This window comes from Heloderma suspectum, chromosome 14 (genome assembly GCF_057233095.1).
Source record: "Heloderma suspectum isolate Gila_16-S chromosome 14, 16-S_ref, whole genome shotgun sequence".
Taxonomy (NCBI): domain Eukaryota; kingdom Metazoa; phylum Chordata; class Lepidosauria; order Squamata; family Helodermatidae; genus Heloderma; species Heloderma suspectum.
This window is the reverse complement of record NC_139471.1, coordinates 2,631,499-2,654,352: the sequence shown is the minus strand read 5'-3', so window position 1 is coordinate 2,654,352 and position 22,854 is coordinate 2,631,499. Positions and strand designations below refer to the sequence as shown.

The following is a 22,854-nucleotide window of genomic DNA, read 5'->3' as shown; positions in this document are numbered from 1 at the left end:
TATGAGCACACTGGTATATAACTCCAGCGAGGCTGGCAAACGTTCACCAGGAGTATTTGGAAATGTAAGAGAAGAAAGCACTCCCCAACCTGGTGCCCTCCACATGTTTTGGACTACAACTCCCAGCATTCCTAGTCATTGGCCATGCTAACTGGGGCTAACAGGCATTGAAGTCCAAAACATCTGGAGGGCATCAGGTTGGGGAAAGCTGGGCTAAGAGACAATGGTAGCACTGAGCCAGGGGTGGGCTGGTTGTGGCCCTCCAGATGTTTTGGCCTACCCATCAGCCCTAGCCAGCAAAACCATGGGAGAGGGATCATGGGAGTTGCAGACCAACACATCTGGAGGGCTGCAAGCTGCCTATCTCTGCACCAAGCTGCAGTGTGGTTTGTGGAAATCTGGCCTGTTGTTGCATCTGAACCCATCCCTGCAAACAAACCCTCGTTTGTTAACAAGCTACAAACAACAAAAGGAAGCCCTGGTTTGTTGTTGGCTCATGAACTCTGGCTTGCTTAAACCATGGCTTGTTGTGAGGCCTGAACCCTAAACTGTGGCTTACTCCCTGGTTTATTTATGCTGCCGTCCGCCCTGAAACAGAGGTGCCCGGAAAGAGCAACCTGAAAACAAAACAGCTCTGAGGGCTGACAAAACGGGCCAGAGAGAAACAACAAATTGGGAAAGCAAGCCATTGTCTCTTTGCTCATATGCATGTCCATGGCTAAAGCTAAAATCCATGGTTAACATAAACCATGGCTTAGCATTATGTGTCAACATCGCCACGGGCAACAAACATCAGTTAATACAATTCTAGGGGAAAAGTTACCTCTTGACCTGAAGATTATTTTTATTAACAAACTTTAAAGGGCCTGATAAATAAGGATAAGGAAACACTCCTTTATCACACAACTGTTGCTGCTATAGCATATGCGAAGCATTGCAAATCTAAATCACATCCCAAGAATGAGAGAGTGGTACAGAGGTTTTCGAGCTCAGACCACTCCTTGGACTTTGGGTCTTGGGTGAGTTCTTTTTCTTGTAGTCTCACCAGTTTGCCTTCTGGGAGAAGAGTGTTCTGTGTCCAGCCACACCCATCAGGTCAGCCACTTTAGGAACGGGCAAGCCCGCCCCTGACTGCCATTTTGTGAGAGTGCCCCTAACACGCTCTCAAATGCCAAACATGTACCCACCAACCCAAAAAGGTTGGGGACCCCTGTCATAATGTCTCAGGTTTCTTCTATAGTTAGGAAGAGGAGGGATGGACTTGCAATCACTCCAGAGACAAACTGCTAGAGGTCACAGTATTGTTTTATACAGAACCCTCAAATCGAGAAGGAGACATCTGGATCTTTACAAGCAGCACCACTCGCTTCCCTTCCCTCAGGCATTCACTCTCATCTGAAATCCCTGCAGTCAGAAGAACTTGCAGCCTAGCCAGGAGGCGGCAACAACAGGATTCTCTTGGGATGACTGAGCTCCCGTCAGACCACCAATGTTTACCTCCTGCTCCTCACTGGTGTCTGCCGTCCTGTACCCCGCTGCTCCCTGGGGCTCTCTCTCAGCCTCACCGTCTTCCTCCTCCTCGGACGATGGGCACGAGTCTTCACCGGGGCTGCTTTCCCACCACTGGCTGCCAGAGAGAGTCGTCGTCACCCTGAAAGGAGGCAGCGCGGCAAGGGCAGCCGGGAAGGTGAAGGCCGCCAAGAACCGGCCTTTCAGGAGCTGGTAGGCCGGGTTGTCCCAGAGCTGCTGACGCACCAGTGTCCTCAGCGCCTTCACGTCCGGCCGGCCGGGGTCCTCCTGCTGCCCTTCAGGGCTCACAAGAGACGCGGCGCTGCGCTCCAGCGCTTCCTTATTGAGCAGCAGCGCTGAGAAAGTTTTTAAGCTGCACAGGAAAGGCGGCAGGTAAGGCAGGCAGGCCCCCGACATGGGAGCCCTGGTGTCCGACCCTGCCTTTGCCCACTCCTTCACTGCTGCTGTTTCTTCTCGAGAGAGGAGGCTATAGTCGGGCGAAACCTTGTCCTCCCGCGGTGGAGGCGGCACGGGGCAGGTGGGGTCCTTGACTATGGCAGGAGGGGCAGGGTGCGGAGGATTACCCACAACCTGGTTCTGATGGGCCAGCGGCAGAGCAACACTGGCGGGCAGGATGGGATGGGCGCTCCCCAAGGAAGGGCTTTGTGAGGGGGGAGCTGGAGGGCAAGCGGTGGATGGGCAAGCAGTGGATGGGCTGCCCTGCAACCCTCTTGAGCTTGCAGGAGGGAGCTGAGAAGAGGAGGAAGAAGGGGTCAAGGCAGTGTGCTGAGGGCCCGCGTTGTCCTGTGGGCTGCTGGAAGGGACTCCTGGTGCTTGGGCTCCAACAGGCCGCTGATTTAATCCGTCCGGAACCAGGACCGCGCTCACGCTCGCAGCCTTGACAGAAGATGCCTCCGCAGCCTGGCCTAGATTTGGAGATGTGCCAGGACCACTCATGGGCGGCTTTCCTTGATTGGGAATGCTGACAATCGTCATGGGAATAAGGCCCTGTGGCGTCAACACCCAAGTTATGGGCAGGATTGCTTTGGGAACCCCGTTGGAGCTGGGCTGGGAAGCCGTTACCGTGGGCACTACGCTGACCGGGTCCTGCTGAGCACGGGAGGCTGGTGAGCAGCCACTGGCAGGATCTGGAGAGGGAAGGGGGCCCGTGGCACCCTGTGCCGAGACTTGGAGAGGCAAGGAAGGGGCGGCTTTCTGGCCAGCTAGGACACTCTCTTGCCTGCCACTGTCGTCCCCATTCCCAGGGGGATCCTCTCCCTTGCTGTTCCTCGCCGCTCCTGTTTTTGAACAGACCCCTGAAGTTCCTTGAAGGGGGGCCAGACTAACTTCCGAGGGTGGGACTGGAGGGGTGGGGGCCGCAAGAGGAGCGGCTGCTGGCAGCGGCGACACCTGGCTGTTTGCGGGGACTGGCCAGCCCACTCTCTGAGGGCCGGTCAGCCCCTGGGCAGCGGGAGCCCTTTGGGGCTGGATTATCACTGAGGAGGGCAGAAGCAGTGGAGGGGCCAGGACTAGCCTCTTCTGCTCAGCCTTCTTGGCCTTCGCCTCCCTCAGCCTCTTCTCCCTCAGCAGCTCGGAGACGGTCTTGGGCTTCGGGGTCGGACCAGAACAACGCACCGTCCAGGAGGAGGCCGGCACGGGGCCTTCCTTGGCTTTCAGAGGGATGAGCTTCTTGCTGGGATGCGGACTGGCCATCGGGAGGCTGGGCTGGGCTGGGCAAAGACAACGTTGAACAGAGAGCTGAGCAAGCCAGTGCAGATTTGGGACGGTCAAGACGCTTTTGTGCAGGGCATCGCCCAAGCGAGCCCGTCAAAAGTGTCACGTCCCACTATGCAACTTTTGCCATGTGATATGCAGACTGAGCACACCCAAAGAACTGCTTTTATCTCCTCCTCTTATTCCTTCTTCTCCTCTTGCTACTACTATGACTACTCTTGTTACCATTCCTCTTCCTCCTACAGCTGTGGTGCTTGGGCTCTCTTCTCAATGGAAATTGGAAACGCCCTGCTTATGTACTCAGCAAGGATGCCCTTTCCTCCGTATCCCACAGTACTCTTAGACCTGGATTGCGTGACACAACAGCCCATGGCTTAAACAACCCAGGGGCTGTTGCACACGGGCGGAGAGGGAGGGCGCCCTGCCTCCCACGCACCAGCCAGTTCTGCTTTTACTCAGCAACCCACAAGTGGTTCCTTCATAGGATGCTGAGTGTGACATTCAAAACCAGAACACTGGGTTGTTTAGGGGCTAAACAGCCCAGCGGTTAACCCAACAACAAACCCGTTCACCGCGGGGTTGCTTAGTCCACTCTCTCCTGCTTGTCTCCGACAACCCATGAGTTAAAACAGCCCACAGGCTGTTGTGTCTTGCTAACTGCCCCTTAATGTCCGATCCCCCTTAGGAACAGCTTTTCTGCTGAGCAATCTCTGGTGGAAGATGGGATTTGCCTTCCCTGTCCCCACCTTTAGTCATGAGCTTCTGCGGCTCAGGAAAAGGCCGGGGAGAACAACAGACAGGCCAGCCTCGTGCCTCACACAAGCCAGGAGGGCCGGGGAGGGCAGCTTGAAGCATGGAGGGGAACACCAGCAGCTGCACACCAGAGGCACCATGCTCAGGGGAGCCCCTCATGGCATGCTCTCATCAGCACTACACTGGAGCCCAGGACAACGCCACCCCCGCAACAGTGGGGCCCCACTCCTCCCTTGCCAGCTAACTGTACGCCCACGGCACGGCACAGCACTTACTCTCTCTTGCTGGCGGATTAAAGGAAAGCAGAAAGGGGCAGATACCTTTAGCATCCTTCCCAGAAGAGGCCTGCAATAAATACAATAAAAATACACAATGTTAAACTCACATGGCTGGCAGGCAGGTTTGACCCATGCCCTCACCCCACCCCATTTCTCCTGTGCAAGCGCGCCAAAAGAAACAGGAGCTGTGCCCCTTGCAGAGAACGAACTTGGCAATGGATGGTGCTCCGTGTTCATCAGTGGGGTGGGGCGGTGGATATCGATACAGACTCATCAGGGAAGAAGACCCACCACCTCCTAAGGCTGTCCCACTATTCCTCAGCTCTTTTCTCCTAATGTTTAGCCGAAATCTGCTTCCCTGCAATTTCCACCCACGGGTCCTAGTCCTGCCCTCAAGAGCAACAGAGAAAACGTCTGCTCCATCTTCTGCATGGCAGCCTTTCAGCTACTGGAAGATCGCTCTCATGTCTCCTCTTAATCTTAAGAACATCAGAAGAGCCCTGCTGGATCAGACCAAGTGCCCATCTAGTTCAGTATTCTGTTCACACAGGGGCCAACCAGCTGTCTACCAGGAACCCACAGGCAGGGCATGAGAACAGAACTCTCCCAATCATGTTCCCCAGCAATCTTCTCTTCTCCAGGCTAAACATACCCAGAACTTTCATAGGGCTTGGTTTCCAGATCTCTCACCAACCTGGTTGCTCTTCTTAAAATGTGGTATCCAGAACTTCACACAGCACCAAGTCAAGCTATGGATGCTGCTGCCACCAGACGTAGTGATGGCCACCAATCTGGATAGCTTTAAAAGGGGACCGGACAAATTCCTGGAGGAGAAGGCCATCAGTGGCTACTAGTCCCGATGGCTCTGGGCTACCTCCAGTACCAGAGGCAGTATGCCCGTGTGTACCAGTTACTGAGGAACATGGGCGGGAGAGCGCTGCTTCACTCATGTCCTGCTTGTGGGTTTCCTGTGGGCAGCTGGTTGGCCACTGTTGGAACAGAACACTGGACTAGCTGAACCCCTGGTCTGATCCAACAGGGCTCTTCTTATGTTCTTAACTGGACAAACCATAAACTGACGAAGTATCTCCCATTTATGTGAGAAGTGAGCTTCAACTGCAAAGATCTAGTTGATCTGGGCCCTGCCACCAAGTATTAGCTCTATTTTTTTTAAAAAAAGACCTGTTTCTCATGGTGGGAGAACTGTGGGCAGTCACTGCTCAACACACACACAATGTTGCAACTCTTGGAGCGGGAGTCCAGGCAATCAACAGAATCCAAAGTTCTATTAACATTGCGGAGTTAACAAGACTGCATCAGGTTAAGACTCTCTTCTCTGGCGTTTGGCAGCATTTGATAAGGTTTTTAATAAGGATTTCTTATTGTTGATTGTGAAAATTATTTAGATATTTTTGTGAGTCCGTGCTGTTTATATGTTCGTATGGAAATGTGTTTTTTTAATACTATGTACAATATTGTATTTTTAAGGGTTTTGATCTTTGTAAACCGCCCAGAGAGCTTTGGCTATTGGGCGGTATAGAAATGTAATAAATGAATGAAATGAAAGTGGTTTGCACCTTCCCTGTCTTCTCTGGGTTTCCAGCGACGGCCTTCAGAAGCTCTGACTGCCGGGACTTCCTCTTGTGGATGACTTTCATGCAGCCGTCAACGTCGATATGAAGCAGCTGCAAGGCCAAAGCATCCCCAGAGGTCAGGCAATGTGCTTGGCCCAAGAAGGGCAGGTGTAAAACAGACACACACAGATTGATGGCAAAAAAGGGGCCCTGCCACTCCACTGTAAGGGTGGCCACAACTCTTCTGAGAAGTTTGAAGGGCATTTAGGTGTCTGAAAATCTGGAATAAACATGGCCAGGAGTCTCCGTGGATTGCCAACGCCTCAGTTAAACACACCTCTGAGAAATGGTTTGCCCGGGAAGGTATCAGGCAAGTGGAGATGTCCCCCGGGAAGAAGTCCCAGGCTAGACAGGCTACCATGGAGAATTATTCAGTTCAGATTGCAACCTTATGGCTTCAAGCCAGGTGCTGAATCCCAAAGCAATTTCCCTACTGCTGGATTATCAATGCCTGGCGTGGCCTGGCCTGATATTATTCCCAAATGAGCCTGTTTCACATAGGGAGGAGGCAGAGATGGTGGTGGGAACAGCAAGAGGCATAAACGACTCACCTGAATGAACAGGGTGAACACAGGTGTGCTTGTGAGGTGGGCCGTCTGCAGCTGCTTGGAGATGAATTCCGCTGGAAAGGAGAGAAGAGAGTCCAGTAATTCAGCCAAAACATTTGGGACATTCTCTTGGTTGGCAGCTGCTGTGGCCAGTTTCTTAGAAGTTCTCATCCGACACAGGGACACTGGAAGCTGCCTTCTACCCAGTCAGACCCTTAACTCAATATTGTTGACACTGACCGGCAGTGCCTCTCCAAGGTTTCAGGAAGGAGTTTTTCCTAGCCCTACCCAGATGAACCGGGGATTGAACCTGGGATCTCCTGCACCCAGATGCTCCACCACTGAGCTACAGCCCTTTCCTGAAAAATAAAGCAAGATTCTAGTCCACATGATTCTGAATAGAGGGATGATTTAAACGGGAACACAGGAAGCTGGCTCACATGACATAAGGCCCTGGGTCCATCTGGGCCAGTATTGTCCAAACTGGCAGCGGTTCTCCAGGGTTTCAGGCAGGATATTTTTCTGAGCCCTCCCTCGAGTTGCCGGGGACTGAACCGCGGACCTTCTGCATGCAAAACAGGGGCTTCAGCACACACCTACGGTCCCTCTCCACACAGTTCTGGCTTCTTCTCACTCAAAGCACACTATTTTGTCACTGGAATAGCCCCCCCACCCCTGCAATTTATTGTTTTTTGTGACGGATATATGGAAAGGGTTGAAAGGGAGTGTCAGGAGCTCCTGACCTCCTGCAGCCCCCAATTCTATTACATGGAAGGGTAGTTAATACGGCCTACCTCTGAGAATACGGTGCAATGCAGAAGGGCACAAGTGGTCTCAAACAGCCCCTGGAGCTCCCATGCTAAGAGGCAGCCTAACGTAGCTGCTAAATGGAGGATGGAAGCTGGGGAAGCCCTTAAGAGGGTTTTGGAAGACAAGTTCAAATCCTCCCTTCGAGGCTTCTGGTGGCTTAAAAGGTTTGGAGTCCGAACCGAACATTTTGCTCAGGGATGCAGAACCCCTGGCCCACTGGACTCCCCACTCCGGCCCACAGAGCCATGGGATCCTCCAGGGAACAGGGCTTGGCCTCTGAGTTCCACCCAACAGAGGAAGGCCTGCTGTTATCTCCAAACTCTGGTAGGATGCAGGCAGCTGGGGAATCAGCTGGCGCTAGGAAGGGCAGCTGCCTCTCTCAGGAGAAAGGCTAAAAATGGGCAGGGCAATGTAGTCAGTGGGTGTGGCCACACCCACTGATATCATCTGGCCTGTGGAAGACCCTGGCAGGTTGCAAACTGCCCCACACACACACATATAGTTTTGCACCCCGGTTTAGCTGGACTGAAACATTTGGTTATATATATATTTTAAAAGACATAAAACACTGTGCGCGAGAGATTTATTTTAACTTGTATGAATGGGACAGCATAAAAGGACCACTGTCATACTATCCTTCATTCGCTCCCTAGACTTTAACCTGCTTGAACGCAGCTGGACAGTAAGGTACCTTTTGACTTGCGAGAAGCTTCCATCTTGACTTGAAGGGCCCAGGTCTGAACTGCACTTCCAGCCCAGGGTGCCACTGCCATCATCAGCCTCCGGTAGATGGTCGTCTTCCACATGCCATCCTTCTGCCCATGGCTTCTGTAAGATTCGCTGGCTGCTGGGACCAAGGACCTCCTGAGGCCTGTCTGTGAAGCGGAGGCGAAACGCTTCTTTCTAGTGATTTCTCGCTGGGAAGAGACAGAGGAGGAGCACACTCTGTCACTTGCTTCTGGGCAGAGGGACGCCCAAGCACCTAAGGGTGCAATCCTATGCAAGTTTAGACAGGAAAAAAGTCCTACAATTCCCAGCACCGCTCAGCCAGCATTCTGTCTAAATATGCATAGGATTGTGCCCTAAAGGAATTTAACCCAGGTTTTGATCGCATTCGTTTTCCTGCATCATATAAACTGCTATTTATCTGCTATTGTTCTCCTGTTTCATTTGGCTTCATTGTTTTTTATTGGTTGTACCCTGCTTTGGGATTATGTTATATTGAAAAGCAGGTAATCAATTTAATAAATAATAACTACAAAAATAATAACCTAGAGTCCACTGAAAAATCCATCATACACAGACTTGAACTTATATCTCATCTAAAAGGAAAAACACACACAACCAAACCACCCAAATTAAATGAATCTCATTAAAATCCATTTAAACTGCTTTTAAAAAAACACATAAATTGTCAAAGCCTTGCTTGCTACCAGCTTAACATCACTGGCCAAAAGCCAACCTGAACTGAAAACCTTACAACAAGATTAGGTGGGTTAGTGAGTTTCTAAACCAAGGTGGGGTTTAGAAACTCAGTAACCCACCTGATGTTGTTTAACCTAATTTTAGCAAAGTTAGTTGATTTCCTTTGCACTAAGGCAACCAAGAGACGCCCTTGAATAAGGCACTTACGCTTCTCCTCTGTAGCTCGTAGCTGTTCCTTCTCAACACACATTTCACGTAAGCCAAGGAAACCCTCCATGAGTCCTTGGGGCATCTGGAATTCTGCAGAAGAGGAGGAAGAAAATGCCCACCAGCCAAATAGGAGTTCTAATTCACCCTCCTTCTTCCTTTTTTTAAGGCAGAGATGGGCAACTTGTGGCTCTCCAGACGTGCTAGCCTACAACGCCATCATCCCTGACCAACACAGACCACAGTGAGGAATCTCAGGAGTTGTAGGCAGAATACTTTGGAGGCCCACAAGTCCTGCCCCCCCCCCACTATGCAGTGGTGTTCGTGGTGTTCTCCAACCTGCTGCCCTCCAGGTATGTTGGCCTTCAACTTGCATAATTCCCAGAAGGCACCAGGTTGGAGAAGGAGGCCGTACAGAATCAGAACTGGAAGGAGCTTTCTTCCACTCTTACTCTGGCACACTTAACAGATACAGACCTGGAGAGCTCTTGCTTTAAGTACATACCCTGTTACCTTCCTCTGCTGATCCCTCCTGCGCCTTGCTCTGGGCTGGCTGCAAAATCCCGCAATCTAAACCACCGAGACCCTCCAGCACTGGGTGCTCTTCCTTGTCGAGAAGTCCGCCGAGACCCTCCAGCACTGGGTGCTCTTCCTTGTCGAGAAGGATGTCGGGGTTTTGCTTCCGCTTCCGATTCATGTCAAAGCCTTTGGAAAGCAGAGTCACCGAGGCCAGCTCCTCCAGCTTCATGTCCAATGGATTCCTCCTCGTGGGGAGCCACAGGTCGATGCTCGGCACTCTCCAGCGGCCGTCAGCTTTGGTGGTGGGGGCCTTGGGCGCTTCCTCCTCGGCACTGTCTCCCTCCTCCAGATCCAGGTCTGAATCTTCACTGCTGGACTCTGAAAGGCTGGGGCTGGCCCTCTGCACGCGCCTCCGCTTCCGGTGGAGTTTGTTCTCCTGTTTCTTTCTCCTGTTCCTCTTTAAAAACAAAAGCACCATCAGCACAAATTAATCTCAGGGAGACCAGCAACACACCTCTGTCGATTTCTGGGGGTGTTGTTTTAATAAAGGTCAACCTGATACAACATCTTTAAATAAAACTGGAGAGAGAGAAAGGGGCAGGGTGTACTTCCCTTGGTAGATGTGCTGAATTCCTCCCCTTCCAAGGCAGTCAACATAATTTGGAACAAAGTGATATCTGTCATAATAAAAGAGGATACGCGTCTGTCTGTCCATCCATCTGTCAGCTTCGAGACTGGAAACTTGGCAAGCACGCTAAAAGGCCTGTAAGGGCCAGTACCTCTGGGTTATTTTGTTTTTTAAATGCAATAATTATAATTAACTTAAATGTGTTCCTGTGGTTGAAACCTGCAGTAATATCTTCAGTCACTAGATGGTGGACTTCCTTAACCAGCACATAGCTTTGCCGTCCATACAATGCAAAGCCAGAGGAGATTAGGAGGCTGAGAGACAGAGTTATATGGCTTCTCCCCTCCCCCTGCTGTGGGGCAGCTCCCCTTGGGAGGAAAAGAGTGGACAGACCCCTCCCTCAGGGGGCTATAGGGGTACACCATGGCAGAGACTAGGCCGGGGGTGCCAGCAGACATAGCTGCATTCAGACAGGGTGGGCACAATGTGTACAACTCTGACACTTGATAAGTTTGCTTGAAGGATCTGCAGTATCAAATGAAGGGCTAATCTAGCCCGTGCAAAGCCGAGTCCATTTGCTAGTTTCTAAGAAAGAAACTTAAAATCCTAATTCTGATCATTTAAGCACCCAGTCATACCTGTACATAATTAATACCCCACTTCAGAACAGCACTGCAATCAAAACTGCAGGGTTAGCACACCAAATCTAATCCTCACTTCTATTGCTCTTGAAATCCTTTAACGAAGGGATGTGGAAGGTATGGCCCTCCAGATAGTGTTGGACTACGACTCCCTAAAGGGAAGGGCCGTAGCTCAGTTAAGAGCCCCTGCCTTGCAGGCAGAAGGTCCCATGTTCGATCCCCGGCAGCACCTTCAGGTAGGGTTGGAAAAACCCCTGCCTGAAACCCTGGAGAGCCGTTGCTGCCAGCCAGTGTCACCAATACTGGGCTAGATGGACAGTGCATCTGAGTCAGTATAAGGCAGCTTCTTAGGAAAGTCACTCTGCACATGGTCAGTCACTTGTTTATTGGGGAGGGGGCCATAGCTCTGTTTACTGGGGAGTGGAAGACCCTCTGCTTTGCCTACAGAAGGTCCTAGGTTGGATCTCCAGGTAGCGCTGGAAAAACTCCCTGGACAGCTGCAGCTACCAGTCAGTGTCGACAATATTGGGATAGGCGGACCCAGGGTCTGACTCAGTAGGAGGCAGCTCCCTTTTTCCCATCATCTCTCCCCACTGGCTACGTAGGCTGGGGATGATGGGAGTTGCAGCGCAACAGCATCTAGAGGGCCACATGTTCCCCATCCCGGCTTTCAAGGTAAGAGTCCCAAGCACCACGGGGAGTTTTAACTTACCCGATACCCCAGGAGCACTTTCCATTTGCTGAGACACTGAGTTCCTGAGCGGTGGGGGAGCTCGGAGGCGATCTTGGCCCAGTGGCCTAAGAAGAGAAAGCGGTCCGCCGATTATTGCCCAGGAAGTCGCGACGGCGATTCGGCCCTTGTTTTAGATGCCCGGGTGGCATCACTGCATTGCAATTCTTATATTTCTACACTGCCCCATAGCTGATGCTCTCCGGGTGGTTCACAAAAATTAAAATGCAGTACATAAAATATAAAAACCATTCACATAATGACATAAAACCAAACGCGCAACAACAACATGTATTTAAAACCATTTAAAACTATCAGCCAGAGGCAATGAAGAGACTCATTATACGCTGCCAAATGCCTGAGAGAAGAGGGCAGTTTTAATCTGGCACCGAAAAGATGACAATGTTGGCACCAGGCAGATCTCGTCAGGGAGATTATTCCATAAATGGGGAGCCACCACCAAGAAGGCCCTCTTCCTTGTTGCTGCCCTCCACGCCTCCTTCAGAAGAGGCTCTCAGGGGTGGGCCTTAGACGCAGAGCGCAGTGTAGGAGTTGGTTCATGCTGGGAGAGGCATTCTGTCAGGTACTGTGGTCCCATGTAGGGCTTTATAGGTCAAAACCAGCACTTTGAATTGGGCTCAGAAGCATATACGAAGCCAGTGGTTGAGGCCGGTGGCTCAGCTGTAGCTCCCCCCTCCTGGCCCACTCAACCCCCGGCCCTGGAATGGTCAAGATTAGATGATTGCAATGCAGTTTATGTGGGGCTGCTATTGAGGATTACCTTTAGCTTTCAGTTCATCCAAAGTACTATGGCTAGATGGTTATTATAACGTATGTTATTATAACGTAATATTATTATTTACTTTATCTGTATCCCACCTTCCTACCAAGAAAATAGCACTTACAGTGGCTTATGATCATAGATAATAATACATAAATACAATAAAACAATACATTAAAAACACAACCATGACATAATAAGAACAGCACCCAACCCAACAGACCAGCTTGCACGCCAAAGGCCTGTTGGAATAAAGTGTCTTTAACCTGCCAGTGGAAGGACAGCAGAGAGGGGGCCAACACAGCCAAACTTGGCAGGGAGTTCCACAGCCTGAGAGTGGCCAACGAGAAGGCCCTGTCTTGCATCTCCACCAAACATGCCTCTGATGGTGGTGGGAGCAAGTGACGGGCCTCCCCTGAAGATCACAAAACCCAAGCAAGCTCGTATGGCAGACGGCGGTCTTTTAGGGAGCCCGGACCCACGTCATATAGGGCTTTAGGTCACAGCCATTGTTAACTGGGACTAGCCACATGGAACACCTCGCACCAGTGCGAGTGCCTCCCCAGTGGCCTCCTGGGTGTTTCAGGCACAAGTCAAAGGGCCGGAGTTAAGCTATAAAGCTTTCTGCAGCTCAGAACCAGAGTTCGTGAAAGACCGCCTGCTCCCACCAGAATTGCCCTTCCACTGAGATAATCTCCGCAGAAGCTTCTCCGAGTACCCTAGACCTGTTATCTCAGACTGGAGAGATCTGTCTGTGGGCTGGACGGGAAGCTGACCCAGTCCACGGGCTGCAGGTTTTGCACCCCAGCACCAAGGGGGTTCGCGACTCTCTACCACACTGCTGCTGTGGATACTGTTCTGTGCATTAATGTAGGGAAAGACAAATTGCCTTGGCTGTGCACAAAATCTCCTTAACTGAAAGGAAAGGATAAGACCATCATGCTGGCTTTACAAAAATAAAGGGGGGAAATTTCCTGGAGAGTCAAAGCCTAAGGCTTCTTTTCTGCCTCTGTCATGCTGCAGCCACCTTACCCACGCCGTATTTTTCCGTTAGTTCGACGAGCTTCCTTTCTTCCTCCTCGCTCCATTTCCCCTTCTTAATGTCATAGTGCAGCGCGTGCAAGTATCTGCGATGAGAAGGAGAACGATATCCCGGTTATGCTGTGCTGGCTTTCCTAAGGATCCCTGAACCCGCATGCAATTTCACCTTGGTCAATAAATCCTAGAAGCTCTGTGATTCAACACAGCTGCAAAAACTATATCTGATCCTTCCTTCAATTCATCTCCCTCCCTCCAAATGCAGCAACGTTTGCTTTAGGGCTGAGCTGCCTCTGGTGCTTCAAACATTTCCGCTTCTTCTGCCATCCTTCTGTGCGCCTTCACTCTAGTGGTGCAAAAGTCTTTTTATTGAACCACACGGAAATTGCATCTCAGGATGCATCTCCTCCCATGGGAGGGGTGGCGTGCTTTCTGATCTGCTAGGAGTGGGCAACTTTGGTGGGTTTGACGGCCAAGTTCCAGACCCTAGACCTCTCTTCCAAGGGGGCCATGCTCCTGCCACCACACTGCCCACAGGGGCAAAAAAATCAAACAGTGAAATTTGGCGGCAAACCACTAGAGAGACTCAAAAGGGCCACATTTAGCTTAGAATATTTCTTTTGGCTGGTTCACTGCCAAATGTCAACAGGGTGGGAGCAGCAGCAGGGGCGGCCATGTTGCCTACCTCTGTGCTAGCCCATCTTTGTCCAACCTCCAGATCTGTTAAAAGTGCAACTTCCATCATTCCCAGGAATGGCCATCTAGGCCAGGGGTGGGCAGAAAGTAGCTCCCAAGATGTCTTGGACTTCAACCCTCAGCATTCCTGACCACTGACCAAGCTGGCAGGGGCTTCTGGGAGATGAAGTCCATAACCCATGGAGATGTACCTTCTGCCCACCCCTGATCTAGGGAACCCCAGAGCCCTGGAGTGGGACTCGAGGCCTGAGGTTCTGGACCCCTGGTGTAACTGAAAGGATCACCTATTCGTCCAATTTCCTCCTCCCTCTATTTCCCTCCCCTTCCTCTTTGTACTGAATCTTAGATTAAGCTCCTTTGCAAAATTAATACCTAAGGGAACATGCCTGACCCGCACAAAATGGGCACAACCTGAACACCAATGACCAATAGCACCAGTAACGGAGCAAAGGTGAAACTGACCTGTCTCGGCACTGGATGTCATTCCTGCCTGGCACCTCGGTCCGGATTTTGTACCAGTCCCTCTCTCCGTATTTCGTCACCGCTTTCAGGAGCAACTAGGGGAGGAACACAAAAGCAGATTCCATCTGTGAACAGTCCACCACTGGAGGAAGCGGACCAACATCATCCCCCCACACCCTCTGACCAAAGGGCAGCAGCGGCTAAGTGGAGCACTGAAGGAGAGCACAGAGGTCCATGTGAGAATTGCTTATTCGCTGCATTTTTATCCCGCTTTTCAGACAATTCTCATCTCCCAAAGTGGCTCACAAACAGAGGCCCTGCCATTAGGCTGATGAACATGAGGGAAATGGGGAGTTGAAGGAAAGGGAAGATCAGTTTTTCAAGGCCAGAACAAGGTGAACTCTAAGCAGGCATTTAAATGCTCTTCGGACCAGGCTGATCTTTCCTTGCTGGAGTTTTTGCTCGAATAGCAGCTGGTGGCTTTTTTAGCAATGGATGAGGCCAGAGTGTTCTCCCCCGTTCTTTCTGCATTCCCAGGGCTATAGGTAGTTGGTGACTCTGAGTCTTCTTTCTGGCAGGAAGGGGGAAGTGAGCTCCTTGCAATTTCTCCCTGTCTGGCTGATGTATGGGGCCAGGTTGGTCTCCCCCTCCGTTTCATTTTCATTTATTACATTTCTATACTGCCCAACAGCCAAAGGTCTGAGTGGTTTACAAAGATTAAAAACCGTTTTTTAAAAATATACTTAATATAAAAAATGTATATACAAACAGAAACAAACACATATATACACACGCGCGCGTGCACACACACACACACACAATTTTAATAATCAACAATAAAAAATCCCAGGACCCAGTTTAAAAAACCGTATCATATGTTACCAAATGCCTGAGAGTAGAGGAAGGTCTTGACCTAGTCCCCCAAAGATATAATAATGCTGGCGCCAGGCAGGCCTCATCAGAGAGATCATTCTACAATTGGGGGGCCACCACCGAGATGGCCCTCTCTCTTGTTGCCGCCTTACGAGCCTCCCTCAGAGGAGGAACCTGGAGGAGGGCCTTAGATGATGAGCACTGCTGTCCCGAGCTGTGTAAGGCTTTAGAGGTCAAAACCAGCACTTTGAATTGGGCTCAGAAACGTAGGGTCAGCTGGTGCAAGCAGGCCAGAATTGGTGTTCTATGTTCAGACCTTCTTGTCCCTGTTATCAACCTGGCTGCTACATTTGCATGAGCTGCAGCTTCTGAGCCGTCTTCAAGGGTAGCCCCACATACAGTGCCTTGCCTTGATATCTTTCAGGGGAAGCAGGGGGTGCAGCCACCCAGGGGCCCCCAATCCCCCAGCTGTTGGCTGAAGCCAGAGTACCCAGGGAGGAGCAAAACATCCCTGCCGAGAGCCTGAAGGGAACTACATGTCCCACCAGGACTGCATCCCCGAAGACCTCTACTGGATTCCCAAGTACCAAATCAACCAAACCAGGGTGACATCCACCAGGGTGGCCCATGCTGGGGCTCTCTCCCCAGTCCCACCCACCTTTCGCGCCTGGTGGCTCCTCTCTCATGTACAAAGAGCAGGGAGCCACAGGTGCATTGACTGGCCGTAGCCATTTCGGGACAGGGCTCTGGCACCTGGTATGGGGACATAACAGAGTGGCTTGTGGGAAGGAGGAAGGGGAAATACAAGGGAGAGGCCCCTCTCAGTGGTGGCTCCACAACTCTGGAATCAATGTCCATGAGGGGTTTGTCAAGCCCCTTCTTTGCAGGTACTCAGGAAAGCTCCCCCCCCCCGACCCCCCCCAGTTTTCACTGGCTTTCTCTAAAGTTGAGGCCATTGGTCTATATGGGTAAGTTTAGTTTTAATTGGCAATTTTTGATGTTTTACTGTATTCACTGTGTATGGTTTTTATCTTGAGAGGGCTCCACCCTTAAAGGTGGCCAAAAATAATTTTAGATATAGATAAGCAAAAAGCTTGGCTGGCAAGGCAAATCCACACACACTCATAGGTGTGACTCTGAAACAGAGCACTAGTCTCGGACACAATCCCCTAAAACGGCCCATGAGGACTCTGCTCCCACTTCCCCGGTGGGGTCCTTTATGCTCTGACTAGTCTTCACCCATTTCCCCAACAGCAACTGGAAATGGCCCTTACAGCATCTTCCTCGGGGGTCCAGGCTCCTCGCTTCAGGTTGGGATCCACTCGCTTTGTCCACCTGTAGATCAGCTGGGCAGAGTCCCTGCCCTCCATGTAGTAGGCAACTGTGGAAGGCAGAGGGTTTCGGCTCAACTTTTTCTTTTTACTGGAACAGAAGACTCATGCCGCTTACCCTGTTTTTAAAGGCACAATCGTAGGGTGTAGCACAGGGGTAGATATTTTGGACTACAGGTGTTTTGGACTACAGCTCCCATAATCCCTGATGGGGCTGATGGGGATTGTAGTCCAACAGACCTGGAGAGCACTAGGTTGCCTACCTCTGGTGTAGCGCAACTACCAGGTGCCTGCAGAACTATCATTTCTATGCACCATGTTTGAGCAAGGTTGACCCAAGACTCAACGACATCTGGCAACTTTGGCTTTTGAGCCGTGACGTTCAGATATCAACCCAAGGCAAACTCTAAAGTAATAACCATCCAAGAGCTGGGGAGCTGGAATGCCAGACAGGAGGGGGAAGGCATTTCAGTCCAACGTCTATTGATTAAAACACCCCTCATCCTCATGGCTGGTAGAGATGTAACTGGAAACTGCCCCAGCAGCATTCAGGAATCTGGCCAGCAAGACAGTCCTTATATTCTTAAATATGATGGTTCTCAATTTAAGCTATTTATTTATTTAAGCAATTTATATACTGCTTGCTACATCTAGAAAACCTCTCCCAGCGCTTTACAAAATCAAACATTAACAGAAAACATAATAAATACAAAAAAAACCCTCCACCAGTTACAACATTTGAAATATTGAAAACCAACACAAAAAATGTTCTTTTTGTTGTTTTAAGATGCCATTGTTTTAAATTGTTGTACACCGCTTTGATGGCTTTCAAGCAGATAAGCTGGTATATAAAAGTGAGTAACAAATAAATACATACTAAACAAATTAACTGGGTAGCACAGTCATCCAGGGAAGGCTTGAGCGAAAAGACTGGTGTTCAATAGGCACCACCAACATGCTGCAGTTGGCGCCTCCCTCACACGTAACGGGGAAAGACTTTCCACGAAGTGGGTGCCACCACAAAGAAGGTTTCCAGGCTGCTGCAAGATGGCAACCTGCAGGTCACGGTACAACCAGCAAGGCCCCCTCCAATGATCTTAGCCATCGCACAGATCTAAAGCAGGAAAGGCAATCCGCAAGGTAGCCTGGTCCCAAGCTGTTCATGATTTTATATGCCAATAGCCAAGACCTCGAACGTGGCTTGGCACCTGATAGGCCACCCCAGACTCAACACCTCACTCAACTCAACTCAGATCCTGGGACTCTGACACAGAAGGCTATGAAGCATAAAGGAGGTGGAACGCTGCCGAGCGGGAGATGATCTCTCCCCCTGAAACGGGGGTGGCTTACTTTTCCGGTAAGGGATGTGCTTCCCGACCCGCATTTCCTGCACAAGCTGCAGGAGCATCTGGTCCTCTTCTGGAGCCCACTCGCTCCTCTTGAAGTCTTTGTTGTAGGCCTGGAACTTCTGCAGGCACTGGAATGCTGTGCGCTGGGTCTGAGGAGGACAAGAGACCGTGTGGGGAGTGGAGGGGGGGCAGGCCAGGGGAGGTGGGGGGGGAGAACGGGAGAAGGGGTTGCTGTTTGAGCTAAATTACTTGGAGTAGGCCTTCTGGGTGAAAACGGGGTTAGTGTAAACCACACTTCAAGAAAGTGTCGCAAGAATTTGGACTGAGCACTGCCGTAGCGCTAAAAAAACTAATTAAGACTTCAAGGACACACATGCAAAACCCCCACCCAACCCTAAAAGGTAAGAGTTGACCATAAGAAAAATGCTACAACCCATATTAGGGAGCAATCCTATGGCCCCTAAGCAGCCTCGGGGGGAGGGGGGGATAGGAAACTTTGGATTCCCAGATCCGTGGTCGGAGACGGCGCTCCAACCACAGAGGAGGGGATCCGTGCTCCACCCCACATAGCTGGCACACCCTGATGATGCATGTCTTCAGGAATGGTGTCAAGGGTTGGCATGGTCAGGCACATGTCGAGGGCCCACACCCCAGCAGGGGCCCACTGACAAGAGCCCCCTGGAGATGCTCCTCCTCTTCCCCACTGCAACCTGCTCATTCACTGGCCCAGACAATGGTGTTGGTGAGAAGAAGCAGCCTCTTTGCTCCCTGGCTCTCTGCCTGCCAAGCAAGCGGGAGCAATGATGAGGAAAGGATGAGGAGTGAGAGCAGCTGGTGACCATGGAAGTGAGAAGGTGGACTCACTGAGGGAGGGGGCCCACGGAGGGTCCCCAAGGGCTCCCAATAGCCTGGAGCTGGCACGGCATGTCTTCAAACCTTCCCAGCCTTACCCCCAGCTCCTGGGCTATTGCTTCCCAGCCCAGGCAGTTGTGCCTGGCGGCAATTTCCTTCAGCTTCTCGATCTCCTCCTCGCTCCATTCCTTCTTGCTGATGCTGGGGTGTTCAGAGTTCTGCCAGTATTTCCTCAGCTCTTTTGCATTGCGTGTCCCTTCGAACTAGAGAGATGAGGAGAGGATGAGGGAAAAGAGAAGCCTTCAAATTTCACTTCCTCACCAAGGGTGGGGTCCAGATTTATGCTGGCTCAATTGCACTGGAGGAAGTGGACTTCCCCACCCCCCTTCCCACAGTAGCCCCATCCTCAACAGCCTGTGGTTTTTTTTTAACCCACGGCTGTCGTTAATGTGTGAACCTGTAAAGAGAGTCAGGGAACCTTGTTAAATGGGGGTGAGCTGTGGTGTGGGGGGAGGAGGGGCATCCCCCACAACTAGGCGGGGGGGCCTTCTGCGACTGGAGTCCTCCTTCTCTCAGAAGGTCCTTTCCTCTTGAGGAAGGCAGATCCTGGATCCAACCCCAAAAGTAACAAAAGCCCCATGCAATGTGAGCTATCAGAGGCAGCCTCCTTCCGCCATTTATATGGCACAGGTTTTTAAGTAATGGAGTGGGAGGCACCCAACTACTCACGTTGATGTTGGCTATCTTGTCCCAGTCATGTTCATCAAGTCTGTTTCCCAGCAAAGCTTCCTCCGGCAACAGGCTAGACCCAGAGGAGACACAACTGTGTTTAGTGGAGGGACATTTTTTAATCTGCCTGCACCCAGACTTGTGCCACCCTTAAAAACGTCCTCTGTCATGTGGCCTGTGCATGGACAGGAGAGGCCGCGCAGATACCATGAATACCCCCCAACACACACACACATTAGCTCAGACACCGTTTAGGTGTATTTTCTCAAAAGAAAATAGATCTCTTGCCCAGCTCCAGCCATGTTAGCACCGCCATGTTGACATGGCGGCTTAAATTCTATTTTAGTTTATTTGTTTATTAAATTACTTAATTGCCCATCTGGCCAGTCACCCGGCCACTCTGGGCGATGTACAATGGTACAATTTAAAACAGTAAAATTATACATTAAAACATTATTTAAAAATACCCTAACCCACCCCAAATGCCTGCCTGAATAACCAAGTTTTCAGTGTGTGGCAGAAGCTCATTAAAGAGGGGGCATGGCAGAGTTCCCTAGGAAGGGAGTTCTACAGAGTGGGGGCCACCACAGAGAAGGCCCTCTCCCTCATCAGCCCAGCTGTCCTGGCTGATGGGACAGAGGGAAGGCCATCCGAGGCTGATCTTGTTAAGCGGCCTGTCTGGTGATGCTGGAGGAGCTCCTTGAGAAAAGACTGAGCCTTAAATGTTAGGAGGCTTCAAGAGTGAGTGTGCATATGTGGAAGTTCATGGAACATCATTCCAACACATTGGTCAGTGAGAGGTCCAGGTTTCTGCAGGCCCTTCGGCAAGCCACCTTCAGAAGATTATCTCCGTCTAATTTCTTCACTTAGAAATTAACTCACTAATTTCTTCACAATCCTATGCATACTTAAGACAGAAAAAATCCTGTAGCTCCCAGCATTCCCCAGTCAGCACGGCTGCCTGGGGCATGCGAAGAGTTGTACGACTTTTTTCTGTCTCAACATGCATGGGACTGCGCCCTTAGTTATTTATTTTCTTCCAGCCCTTTCTCTCTCTGCTCAGTGGCTTCCAGGGGAGGGACAGATTGCTCTTGCCAGAGGTCTGATGTGGTTGCTTGCAGAGGGCTTTTGAAATCTGGCCCGAGGGCTGCATCTGACCCATCCCTGTTTTAAACAGCGTGCCATTCCATCCCCCCCGCCTTTTTTTTTTTTTTTTTTACCAGGGAAAAGGAGGAACCCTGCCTAAGAGGAAGCCTAGTACAAATCTTCTCACTTGATATCACTGATTTCACGTTCCGTTTCTTGGATCTGCTTTTCCAAGATCTGTCTTCCCATTTCATCCTTGGATTTTTCCCGTTTCTCATTCAGATAGTCAAGCCTGTTGAGAAGCATTTCTAGAACAATTTAAAAACCCCACACACCAAATACACACAAAAAAACAGCATTGTAAAGAACATGCTGGACACAACTTAGAAAATATGAGAGAAGGGGCGGGGCTGGCTGGCAAACCCCAGAGGGCCCGACTGGGATTTGGCCAGTGGGTCTGAGATTCGACACCCCTGTCTTTGGTAGAGGTCATTTTTGTTGGACTCTGTACTTACTTCAGTAGCTTTGGCTGAAGCAGATGCTGCAAATGATCGCTCACCACGGACTGACGCAGCAGTAGCTTCTCACGGGTCTTCCCTGGAGAAAAAATACAGGGGTGGGGGGTTACAGAAGGCATCCAGTCAAAAGACGGGTGCCTGGATACTACTCAACCAAGCCAATTTACTAGCTCCATCACTGGTTCAAATGGTTCAAAGTTAAATCTCCAAGCATAATACCCCAAGTCCCCTTACATTTGATAGTGACAAGCTCCTCAAAAGACTTGATGCCTTGCATTGCCTTTTCACGGGCGTCGCTGTTCGCAGGAGGTCCCTGGGGGGAGAATCCAGCAGACGTCACAACTCAATTCCGCATTTCCCAATCTGTTGCTTGAAGACAGTGCTCACAAGTAGTTTTTACATACAACAACCAAAGTGCTTGGGTGTGCACAGGCAAATATATTTTACCTCGAACACACGTGTGGTGTACGTACACCCAAATAGTCATCTACACATATCAAATGCAATGCACGCAACAGTGCTTGGAAGGACACGTGGTATGAACTAATAGTACCTAACTAGGGGGTATTGGGTAAAATCCCACTTAGGTCCTCCTTGGAGCGGACCCACTTAAATAAATGAGACTTATATTAGTCATGACTAACTTAAATTCCACTCATTTCCATTGGTCTACTCTAAGTAGTACTTGTGTTGGATTTTACCCATTGTAACACACTAGACAGGTTGCGCCTGTTTAACGAACATGAAATAGGAGGAACGTTTACCTAGAATCAATATGTAGCGCACACATTCATGCACCTTTTTTTTATATATAGTACCATTTTTCGGGCCCATTGGTTTGTTTAGTTTGTGTCTTCAACTGGGGGACCTCCTCCTTTTGCTTTATACACTTGTAGTTTCTGACACATTTCTTGGGAACAAATGAGAGCATCCATGCCAGACTTCCTCAGCCTGGTGCATTCTAGGTGTTGGACTACAACTCCTAGCATCCCCAGCCAGCATGGGAATTGCAGTCAAGCACATCTGGAGGGTGACAGGTTGGGGAAGGCTGATCTATACAAAGGCTCTAGTAAAAACAAATCCAGGCCGAAAACAAAGAGGAGAGTGAGATACAACTGGGATGGTCAGAAGGTGGATCTCCAGACGTTTTGGACTTCAACTCCCAGCATTCGTGACCATTGGCCATGCTGCCAGGAGCTGAAATCCAAAACATCTGGAGATCCACCTTCTGACCACCCCTGAGATACAACATGGGACAGAGCAATTGGGCAGTGCTTAATCCTGAAAACGAGAGGCTTTGGAGAGGAGGAACTCCACCCTCTGCGAATCCACCCTCCTAATTTTGACACGAAAAGTGAGGGCTGGAAACTGGGGGAGGAAACAGAGGGCACCCGCCTCTACGCTAAGGCAGAAGAGCCCCAGGCAGGCTGGTAGCTGGCAACTTATATACTTACAATCCCTGACGTTTTGTCCTTAAAGTACGGCTTCATAAAATGGCCCAAAAACATATTTGCGGGCAAGGATTTGCCATGGCCTGATTTTGACCCTCTCATCCCAGCAAGCTCCCATGTCAGCTTTTCCTGCAAGGCATTACAAAGAGAAGGAACTGGATTTTTAGAAACACCTCAGCATGTTCAACAGGCCCGACGTAGAACTAACGGATGGGAAGGCCACCGCCCATGTTCCAAGGCAACATTATGCACAGATCAACCCACATGGTGCC

General features: G+C 50.5%; 1 protein-coding gene across 8 annotated transcripts in view; it reads right to left on the bottom strand.

Moving 5' to 3' along the window:
* Positions 1-22,854, bottom strand: part of SNAPC4 (small nuclear RNA activating complex polypeptide 4) — a 31,173-nt gene that overhangs the window by 2,626 nt on the left and 5,693 nt on the right. For 7 of the 8 annotated variants that reach the window (XM_084821161.1, XM_084821163.1, XM_084821166.1 and 4 more), the window contains 18 exons: positions 22,586-22,711; positions 21,366-21,444; positions 21,129-21,210; positions 20,801-20,905; positions 19,528-19,600; positions 18,897-19,061; positions 17,948-18,095; positions 16,541-16,647; positions 14,394-14,488; positions 13,230-13,324; positions 11,399-11,484; positions 9,404-9,874; positions 8,899-8,991; positions 7,958-8,183; positions 6,460-6,530; positions 5,852-5,959; positions 4,317-4,341; positions 1,498-3,239 (listed from right to left, as the gene is read on the bottom strand). In XM_084821161.1, coding sequence (XP_084677287.1) covers positions 1,498-3,239; positions 4,317-4,341; positions 5,852-5,959; positions 6,460-6,530; positions 7,958-8,183; positions 8,899-8,991; positions 9,404-9,874; positions 11,399-11,484; positions 13,230-13,324; positions 14,394-14,488; positions 16,541-16,647; positions 17,948-18,095; positions 18,897-19,061; positions 19,528-19,600; positions 20,801-20,905; positions 21,129-21,210; positions 21,366-21,444; positions 22,586-22,711 — 3,897 coding nt within the window. Of the gene's footprint in view, positions 1-1,497; positions 3,240-4,316; positions 4,342-5,851; positions 5,960-6,459; positions 6,531-7,957; positions 8,184-8,898; positions 8,992-9,403; positions 9,875-11,398; positions 11,485-13,229; positions 13,325-14,393; positions 14,489-16,540; positions 16,648-17,947; positions 18,096-18,896; positions 19,062-19,527; positions 19,601-20,800; positions 20,922-21,128; positions 21,211-21,365; positions 21,445-22,585; positions 22,712-22,854 lie in introns of those variants that run through there. The other variant, XM_084821167.1, reaches the window with a different exon arrangement.